We start from the raw sequence: 10,712 nt of genomic DNA on the forward strand, positions 1-10,712 counted from the left end.
CTGTTTCCCTACTTACAGAATGAGGGAAGCTTGCATATAAGCTCTGTTTCTGAGAAATTACTGATTAGACTCCATAAATGTGATGTTGACAAGTAGATGATCTTATTTGCTTCCTAGTGACTGCACACTCCATAATTAGTTGATAATAACATTTTAAAATATTCATTTCAAGCTGTATTGAAGATAGCAAAATAAAGGACTTCCAAAGTAACAAGAAAAGTCTTGGGTTTCGTAAAACAAAAAATTTGAAAGCAAACAGTTTGAAAACATTGTGGTTTTTAATATCACAATCTAGCTAACTATTACTGTGGTAATTTTATGGGTTAGATTTTTAATACCAATTCTGAAGGTAATGTAAATGTCAAGAACTGGATGAGGAATTTTGGCATGTGTAGCTCCTGACTGTAATTGATAACAAATTTAATATCAAGGTTATGTCTCTTGCATCTGCTAAGAACACAAGAAATGCTGTACTGGATGAGATTGTTGACAGCTATAGTCCAGTGCCCTGTCTCTGACAGTGGCACCAAGAGAGGCATCCTGAGAAGAATGTGTAATCCCGGCTGCTTTTGGTGGCCTGTTCCTCTCCTACTCCCCATACATCTAAAGCACTATTTAAGGATGTCAGATGGTAATTCCTGACCTCTTCTTCATGTTATCTTCTGTAGACCTATTGTGCGTGAGTTTTCCTAATCCCATTTTGAACTGGTTTGTACTGTATGCCCCCTTGACCTCCTGCAGTTACAGACTCCAGAAGGTCACTACCCACTTTACTTTTTTAATTTTAAAAAGTGACTTAGTTTCATTGAGTGCTTCCCAGTCCCACTATTTTGAGAGTTGGTGAATAACAGTTCCACACTCCCCATATCTGCTGCCTTTTCTCCAGACCAAAGAACACCACCACCTCGTAAGCCATTTAATTGCTTCAGCCCCTTCACTATTGTAGTTGCCTTTCTCTTTTAGTATCTTTAACTTCTTTAGGACCTTCTTGAGAAGCAGAGAGCAAAACAGCACTTCAATACTCAAGATATGGCCATGCTAAGTTTTTTCATAGTGGCAGAACTGTTCCCTCCATTCTTAATTCTCTTCCTGATGATGCCAAACATTCAGTTGAAATTTTGGCTGTCACTGTACAAGGAGCCAAAGATTTCAGAGGCCATTCAGTGATGCCTCTGAGATGTCTCTCTTGAGTTGTAGCTTCCAGTTCCAAGGTAAATGTCACGTAGGCATGATCTAGATAATTTTTTCACAGAAGCCTCATTCTGTATTCATCTTGGCTGAAGCTCTTCTGCCATCTGTTTGAGAACTCAGTTATTCTTATAGAAAGTCTTGCTGGACTTTCTCAGTATCATCAAGCTTTTAGTTATTCTGCAGAACTCAATACCTTCCTCACACTGGGAGATGTTTTTCACACTATGCTTCAGGTCACTGATGAAGACTGTTGAATGAAATTGTTTCTGTCTCTGATCCCTGCAGGATCACACTACTCAAACTTCTCTGTCCTGTAAAATGATAAACTCTGCCCTTAAGCTGTGTTCTTTGCTTCTTATTCATTAATGGATCTTTCATTCAGCCCTGTGACAACTCACATTCTTTAATAACCTCTGATGCACAAGCTTGTAAAAGGTTTTATGAAAATCCAGGTATGTTTACAATATTTTCTTTACCTGAGTGCTTTTTCACACCATTCAGAGTTGAGGTACAGTTTCCCCTTAGAGAAGCCATAGCAACTTGTTACAGGCCGTGTCATTTTCTTCATTATGGATTCTAGGATTCTACCATCTTACTGGGGATGCAGGCCAGAACTGTTGATGTGTAGTTTCCAGGCACCCTTTTGAGCCCTTCTTGTAGATGGGCATTACTTTGGCAGTCTGCTAGTGTTTTGGAGGGGTGGCTGTTTGCAGTGCTAGGTTACTCAGCTTGTCTTGAGGTCTGTAATTTCACATTTGACTTCCTTCTGACCTTGAGCGAATTACATCCAAACCTGGTGAGTTATTAACCTCCAACTTGCCTAACACCTTTAATGTATCTCCTTCCTGTTAAGCTGGCTCCTCTGACCTCTTAGCTACAAAAAAAAATTGAGTGTCAGAGTCTCCCAACATATTCAACAGAAAAAACTGACAAAAGCTGAGCTTCTCTGCCACAGGTCCCCCATCACAGAGTCCCCCTTTCACACCTTTTCCTCTTCTGGTCCCACTCATTCCATAGCTCGCTGCTTTTGATACATTTAAAGAAGTTTCCATTACCAGATCAAGCATCCTTAGCAAAGCATTCTTCACATATATTTTTAACGCTTTTACATTCTTTTTACATTTAACCATCTGTAAAATATTACTGTGATTTTTCTCATTTGGACAAAGTGTGCATCTCTTGAATGCCCAAGTTTCACCTGTTATACCTTATTTAGCTTTCCTCTTGTAATGTAGTTTCTTATTGAGTTACCTTTCTGTCTGTGTCTCTCAGGCAGACTTTTTTCATCTATACTATTGCTATTCGTCTTCACTGTAGTGTGGGTTGTAAAAGCAAATCTAATGTTGTTGCAGGTGGTCTTCTCTTTGCAGTTAATGGAATGCCTTATCCTGGAGAGGCAGAACCAGTGCAAGGATTTGTGATGAACTTCTCTACTGGAGAAATAATTGATACTTTCATTCCAGTTAGAAAGGTAGAGTATTGCACATAGTGCCTGGTGCATATAAATATGAACATGAGAATGGTGGTAACACCCTACTTCTACAACTTTCATGAAGCTGTTACAGAAAATAAGATGCTTGATAATTTCAGGTATTCAAAAGAGATTCTTCATAATAACTTAATAAAGACACTAGAATTTTGTGTCTTAGTTTCTACATGTGCTATATATTTGAAAGTTACACTACCCTCCAGATGATTCCTATAGATAATACCTTCAGTCAGGATAAAAATACTTCATTGCTGTCAGACAGTTCCTAAAAGCTAATTTAGGAGAAGAATTGACAACTTAAAATATTCATATATTTAGAAGTTAGTAATTTATCAAAGGATAGAGTTTATTCCTAAACAGAAATAAAATTCAACTGTATGGTTACATTTCTTCTTTACAGCAGATCAGTGTGTAAATTAAAGCTAAATGTTTTTCATACAGTGTTATACATAAAAATTAAAAGAAAGTTTGCATAGATTGTCATAGACTAAAAAACGAAGGTTAAGATTCCCATTTCCTGGTAACACATATACTCCGTTATTTGCAGTTGAATTTTAGATAATATTAAAATGAGTTATTTTCTTCTGATTGTATAGCAAACAGCAAACTCTGACAAAAACTAAGTATGTGGGCATGAAACAAGATTGATGATTTTAAAAATACGTACTTCACAGGATAAAATTGATTGCAAGAATTTAAATATAAATATTATGAACATTATAAATATAAAAAGTGTTTAGCATGAATATATCAATTTCCAAGTTTTTATCCCTTTGGAAGGCAAACATGCAATCAAAATGGAATTTCCCTCCCTTCACTCATGTTAAGCCTTCATACCATGACCTGCTGTGTTTTCCAGTCCAAGGACTGAATGTGATCAGTCTCAAGTTCAGGGTTAAGGAGGTCTCATGAATGTGCAGACACACAGTAATCTGTGACTGCTTGTCTTCGCAGGGCTTTGAGATGCCACATGATGTTGTTGCTTCAGCAGATAAAACAGTGTTCGTTGGAGATGTTCATGCCAGAGCAGTATGGAAATTTGCATCCACAGAAAGTATGTTATTTTTATCTTAATGTCATGACTTTACATTTTGTGTCTTCAAATCAGTACCACCTGTCTGGTACCACTGGCCAAGAACCTGGAGGTTTAATGATGATTTAAGTACACTATAAGCTCTGCCTGCAGAAGTTGTGCACTACCACTTAGATTTCATTTAAAAACCATTCTTCAGCATCACTGCATCTTGTCAAAGGAGGGTTGTGAGCACGAGTTCATTTGTGTCAAGAGGAATCAAAATGCATTTGGCTCATGGTAGATCCGATGTCACATCAGTACCTGCTAAAACAAAAGCATGACTCTTTAGCATTTTAGTATTTTCGATGTACCATTTGCTGAGAAGTCAACTGCTTTCTTGGAGGCTATCATATAGAAAGCTCTCAGGGGCTGAAGTAAAAACACAAGTCAGATTAAAATTTATATTAATTTATTTGGGAGGATTTATCATTAGAAAATCAATCTAGTATAATTTGGAGTCCTATTTCCATTAAGTGGAAACATTTCCCAGTTTTATCTAGTAACACACAAGCCAAACAGCCTGACTTCAGGGAGAGGGACCTTATTAGTCAGACATCAATTTAGTAGGATTTAGAGAGGAATTAGATATTTTACAGAAATAAAAATATAACCCACTGTTACATTATATAAGATTTAAAAAATGTATGAGAGACATAAAGCTTCAGGCTTCAAGGTGTTAGTCAACCAGTAAGAGTCTGCTGTTATTTTAAATGAACTTCTGACAAAGCCAGTTATTCCATATTTGTCTGTTCATAATTCATGGAGTTTTCTTTGGGGCATCAGGTATTAGCTGCTCTTAATAACAGGAAACTGGACCAGATAAATTGTAATTCTGGCTGGATATGGCTTTTTCTGCATATAGTAACATGAACAAGAACACATCCAGGCTTTTATTCAATGAAACATGAGGAAAAAGAAAATTGAATTATTCATCACTTACAGGTTATATGAGGAAAATCATTGTATATAATTTTCTTTTTAGCTTTTGCCGCAGTGTAAACTGCAGCAGCTAGGGAGCCTTTAATCCATCGTGATTTTGAGTATAATTAACAGTTTTATTTTTGTTTGACTCATTGAACCTTTACACATGCCCATAAAATCTCTCTGTGGCATAAGATTTAATTATTGCAAACACCTTTCATGAATCAAGTTCTTTTCTTTTTTCCATGGTCTTGTGAGCTATTGAATGATTTATATTGACTCTCCTTGGCAAAGTTCAGATGCTGATGGGATTGTCTACTGTAGGATTGTACTGTACATTTGAGAAGGCTACCAGGAAAATGTCACTGATTGTCTTTCTGCAATGCCAGTTGTCCTGAAGAATAATTTTGTTTTACAGAAATGGAACATCGGTCAGTTAAAAAGGCTGGTATTGAGGTACAGGAAATAAAAGGTTAGTCTGATTTGTAATGGAAATGAAGGAACCAATATTTTCACATAGACTAGGACTGCTTCTGCAAAGTTGGAGGGAAAAATGCTGACTAGTTTTGACTTTCATTTTTCACCATCATTTCAGACAGATAAAATGAGTTGCTAGAGGAAGAACTAGAAAGCAGCTTGTAACAGTGTTATCTGGTAGAGCTATTTTACAGCTAATCTAAACACTTAATTTTCAGTGATGCCAAGTGCTTCACAGACACTAAGATAAATTTTTGTTAGTGGATTAATTCCATACTACTGTCTGGTATGGTGCAGATTGGTATCTGGGTCAGCTCCTTTAGATGCAGAAAGAGCTCTGAAATATAACTGTAATAGTTATTCCCCAGCACCCTATCCCTCGCTCCATGACCCACAACCACCAAAAAAAGGCCCATTTGAAATGTCAATTGGCTTATCTTTCTGCATAGTCTTATAGTACACAGCCTTGCCAGTGACATCATATGGGGAAAAAATATTTTTTTCTATTTAGAAATAATTTTTTCTCTTTAGATTTATTATCGTAGATTTACCACTTTTTTTTTTTCCTCCAATTTATCTGCATTAAAGTGGAAAAAAACAAAACAAAACAAAAAAAACAAACACATGTAGGAACATAATATATGGAAATAAACACATGTAGAGGAGACTGAGAAGGATAAAATAGTGATTCAGGAAGAAGAAAAGTAATTTTAACGATTTGTATTCTGTTACACTGATCTTTTATGTTGAAAAGGAAAAGCTAGTTTCCCTTCAAGAAAAACAGTTCCAGGCTATGGAGAGGCCTTTATAGAATATTCAGACGTTCTTAAGGGTTTTTCTCTGGTTGAATTTAGGGCATGTGTGGTTTGCTTTAGCTATGTTTATGCAGACAGAGAAAAATACCAAAAGATCACAACCGCCAATTGCAAGCATATAGAATAAAGGAGGCTGACATTATAAAACAGTAAAATCCTTATTGTCAAAACAATTATCCTTCTGTTTTTTCTCTGCTGGTACATCAGCCTTCCTGAAGCACTGAAAAGCGAAGTGTGGACATTACAGCATCCACAGTGCAACAAATCTAGGGATATATTAATGCATTTCAGCTTTCTCTAGGAAAATACCATGATAGCTGACACTTCGAATGTTACAGGGAAAAATGCAATAGTAAGAAATAGTTTTTAGGTAACAATCTGTAAAACTGCTTAGGGTAGGTAGGCAGGCTGAAATTAACACCTTTCAACTTCATTTGAGGAAAACAGCCCATGGACTTTGTGCCATCCTCTGCTTAATTAAATGAACAGGAGTGACTTGCACTTTCACAGCCTCCTGGTGACATTGTTACTATTGCTTGCAGTGCTGTGAAGTGGGAGAAAATACATGGAGAACTGTAACTTTGCCTAGAGGTGGGCAAGGTGGTGGAGGAAAATTGTTCTTGGCTATAACTACTAATGGAACATATAGCCTGTTATGGTTCTATCATTGTTATCACTGTATTGGTATTAAGTGTAAACTGAAGCATTCACTATTCTTTCAGAATAGAACATCATTTTAAGTTTTATACAGAATCAAAAGGGTTGATTCAGAGTGTGTTTCTGATGAAGCTACTCTTCAAGAAAAATACGCTTAAGTCAGACTTAAAAATATATAGCTAGACGGTTTTACTCATTAAAAGTTAGCACAAAGCATGTGATCCTTTATACACGCACAAAACAGCACAGAGGATTTATTTAACTTGTTTTTCTCCTTGCAGGCTGAAAGGTAAAAAATTAGTCAGGAATGACTGGTTGCAGTTTTCAAAAGCTTTCTGGATTTACTGAGCCAGAGTTCTTTCATGGGATATAGCAGTTTTCAAAATTTAACCCTTTGTCACAAGTTTATTAGAAGAACTTTAAATCCTTTCCTTTTTGGTTATTATAATACAGCATATACGGGATTCCTCTATTTCTTGTGGAAGTGTTCTTATCAAAAGGAGATATTTACTTGATATTACATCACATGCCTACTTTCAGAAATAGATAATTTGAAGATTTTCCTATATTTTGAATGATAGATACTTTGTAAGGCAAAGCTCTCCCTGACATGTTTCCTTTTCCCATTCAAGAAAAGAGGAGGGCATCTTTACTAGTGAATGATATAATTCAGATTCTCTCTGCTTTACGTTTGGAATAACATCAGCAAGAGCTATAAATGACTCCACAATTGTTTATCTTTTGTTGCCCTGTTACTCATACTTCAGGTATTCTAGCTTGTTCTTTAATGCCTTGTTCTGTGTTGCTTGATGTATATGGATTACATACTGAAATTGTCTTCTTTTTAAAGAATCAGAAAGAATCGTAGAAGCCAGATTGAAAAACAACCCAGAATCAACAGAGTTTCTAAAGAAGCAGGAAAAACAACATTTGGTCCAGCAGACCAGAACTGGAGTTTCCTTTGTTCTTATTACAACTCTTCTAATTATCCCTGTTGTTGTCCTGCTGGCAATTTTAGTATTTATTCGGTGGAGGAAGACAACTGTCTATGGAGGTAACCATGAGTGACTCTAGACGGGTTTTCATTATTCCAGTTCAACACTAAGGGATGAGGGTATGAAGAGAGAGGCTTACTGTCCCCTTGCCCTTCTGAATAGTTACTGTGATACTGCATGCAAACTAAGAATCAGTGTGCACACAGCAACTATTACTTTAATATTACATCTCAAGCCAACACCTTTTCAGAATATGGATATATTAACTGATGCCAAGCGGAAAATTGGTGCCTCAGAAACAACTAAAATATATTCATGTTACCATCTAGAATACAGAAATTTTAATACTCTGGGTATAGTTTGATTGTCACTTTGGGATCTTTAAATTTTTGAGAACGAAGGACTCTGTGGGTAAGATAAAGGTATAAACAAAATCAAACAGATAACATTTACAAGAGATTATTATTGTTCATTATTACCTTGTGCATGTTGTGATTTAGACATGTTTCTATAATGCATTGCCATCCGTTGCTGTGAGAGCTTTAAGTGGTACCTACAATGCTATGTAAATATGTTCTTAATTGATATTACATAATAACATTGTTTCTGAGAAACTGGTAGACTACAGTAGGAGTTTGTAACACTTATTACTTTGTATGGTATAAATAGTTTTATCAAGATATTCTCATCAACAGAAGAAAAAGTACACAGAATAGACAAATAACACAGTTCTGCCACGATCTAGGAGATACTACGATGGAATAGGTAATTCAGTGACCTAATATCACTGTCCAGCTGAATTTGAGGCATTTTATTGGAAGGTTTTAGTATGCAGCATCCTGACTCTTTGTGTTAAACATGTGCTAAACAGCATATGAAATGTGCCAACACTCTAGACTACTGCAGTGCCGCTGTTAATGGGTGTGATATACAGGGTGTTTCAAAAAGATGGACCCAATTTGAAATCACTATATCTGCAACCACAAACCACCCATGAATGAAACTCTTAAATCCATACAGCAGGTGGAGGAAACACAGAGCATTTATAAAAAGGTTCCTGAAACTTGATAACTCATTGAACTGTTCATAAATTTTTGTGTAATTGTAACATGTTGGGTCCATCCTTTTGAAACACCGTGTATAACAGCATCTTTGCATTCCGTTTGGATTCAAGCAGTGCTTGAATTCACTGTGTCAAACAGTATGATATATTTACATTGGTAAAAATAAACTTCTTGCGCAGATTTATGGAAACTGAGTAGTATCTAGGAAAAGACAGTTTGGTCATGGCATTTAAATTTTCTTCAGATGAAGGACAAAAAGAGTTACCAGGGAGGAGGATGTAGTTTGTGAGGCAGGAGAGAAAGTTCCTCCCAAATACCTTGAGAAATTCACAGATCACTGTCTTCCAGGAAACTCATCTTCTCTGAAGAGAAACTATACCTTTTAAAATGTCAGCCTGTATTTTTCAGTGTACTGAAATGCAGTTGTGCACATTATAAATGACAAGATTCTTGCCTTTCCTGTAAACCCTTCACATCAACATAAGCGAACAGCTGAGGGAATGAAATTCTCAGAAATAACTTACCTGTGAATCTTCTTAACGGCTGAATTGGCATAAACAGAACATCTGTGGTATGATAATTTTGTCAGGAATTAAAATTTCACCTTAATCAAGAAGCTGAAAAGTATCAGTTTTGTTTCTTAGGGCTGCTGATCAATTTGTTAGATGTCTGTGCTTTGTATCAGAGAATATATATATATTTTTAATCATATAATATTATTTTTTAGCTTATTTTTGAAATCTACCTTATTTTTCAGCTGATGGGGAACACAAACTTGATTCAAGTTCAGGCAGAATTTTAGGCAGACTTAGAGGTAAGTCTAAGTCATTGAAGATCTTTTGAAAACACAGTAAATGGAGGTTTTCTCCTATGGGAGAGCTGGAGCTGTTATAATGAGTTATCTGTGGATCTGGTGAATGAAATGAAGCACTTTGAGACTAAGGGCAAACTGGTGTGAACACGAATAGCCTACATAAAGACTTAATGAAACGATGGATTCTCTTTCATAATCTCTGTGCTTAGCTTCTGTGGTTCATGTGCTGATTTGTTAAAACAGTTTCTGGAAGGACACTTAAAATAATCTCCACTATACTGTTGAATGAGCAGATGGATTTTTACTCCCCCTATACAGTAAAGCAAACCTTATGACAAGCCTTTCCATTCCACAGGGAAAGGCAGTGGTGGTCTTAACCTTGGGAACTTCTTTGCAAGTCACAAAGGCTACAGCCGAAAAGGGTTTGACCGACTGAGCACTGAAGGAAGTGATCAAGAAAAAGATGAAGATGATGGCACAGATTCAGAGGAAGAGTGTTCAGCACCTCCACCCCCATCAGCACCTTCATCATCCTGAAACCAGCCTTTGAGTTGTCTATTATATGATTCAACCCAGAATGTCAGATCCTTTTCCCTTAAGCACGTTTAAGATTTTGTGTATTTAATTGTAAACTGTACTAGTCTGTGTGGGGCTCTACACTGGTTCCTTTAATTTTTGTTTGGCTTTAGTTCTGTTTTTTAAGTAGAGGAGTGTATGGAAGTTCAATATCAGTGCTGTTGTTTTTTATGTGAACATCTTAATAAAGCAAACAATCTTCTAATTGCAGCACTGATTTAAAGCAGAAGTATTTTCTCATCTGAATTTGGGGATCTTGTAAATAAGTCTTACTATCTGCTTCATCAAAATATTTTTCCTATAACTATTCAGTTGCCAGTTTCTGTTTTGTGCCTTTCCTCTTCAATGTCCTTAACCTGTTGCAGTACAGAGAAAATACAGTGCCACAAGAAAATGAAGCTGCTAAATCTTCTTCTATTTTTTTAAAATCACTAACATTATATTGCATTGAAGGAAAGAAAAAAGTCTCTATTTAATTTTTTTCTTCTTCCTAACTTAATGTGTTTCGGGGGATGTCTTATTTTTAGATGGTATCACTGTTAGAACACTATTTTCAGAAGCTGAATGTAATTTGTGTAATAAAGTATTCGCAAAGCATTAGCTGTCAGAGTGTACTTTGGAATTTTTATATACTTTTA

The 10,712-nt window shown here is 36.1% G+C and overlaps 1 protein-coding gene across 8 annotated transcripts in view; it reads left to right on the forward strand.

Moving 5' to 3' along the window:
- The window catches only part of PAM (peptidylglycine alpha-amidating monooxygenase), a 124,207-nt gene extending 113,533 nt beyond the window's left edge, over window positions 1-10,674 (forward strand). For 7 of the 8 annotated variants that reach the window (XM_082074338.1, XM_082074343.1, XM_082074341.1 and 4 more), the window contains 6 exons: window positions 2,544-2,662; window positions 3,635-3,734; window positions 5,095-5,148; window positions 7,476-7,679; window positions 9,442-9,498; window positions 9,854-10,674. In XM_082074338.1, coding sequence (XP_081930464.1) covers window positions 2,544-2,662; window positions 3,635-3,734; window positions 5,095-5,148; window positions 7,476-7,679; window positions 9,442-9,498; window positions 9,854-10,035 — 716 coding nt within the window. In that variant the 3' untranslated portion in view covers window positions 10,036-10,674. The remainder of the gene's footprint in view (window positions 1-2,543; window positions 2,663-3,634; window positions 3,735-5,094; window positions 5,149-7,475; window positions 7,680-9,441; window positions 9,499-9,853) is intronic. The other variant, XM_082074342.1, reaches the window with a different exon arrangement.
- The last annotated feature ends 38 nt before the right edge of the window (window positions 10,675-10,712 follow it).

Source organism: Streptopelia decaocto (genome assembly GCF_964273445.1).
Source record: "Streptopelia decaocto genome assembly, chromosome: Z".
NCBI lineage: Eukaryota > Metazoa > Chordata > Aves > Columbiformes > Columbidae > Streptopelia > Streptopelia decaocto.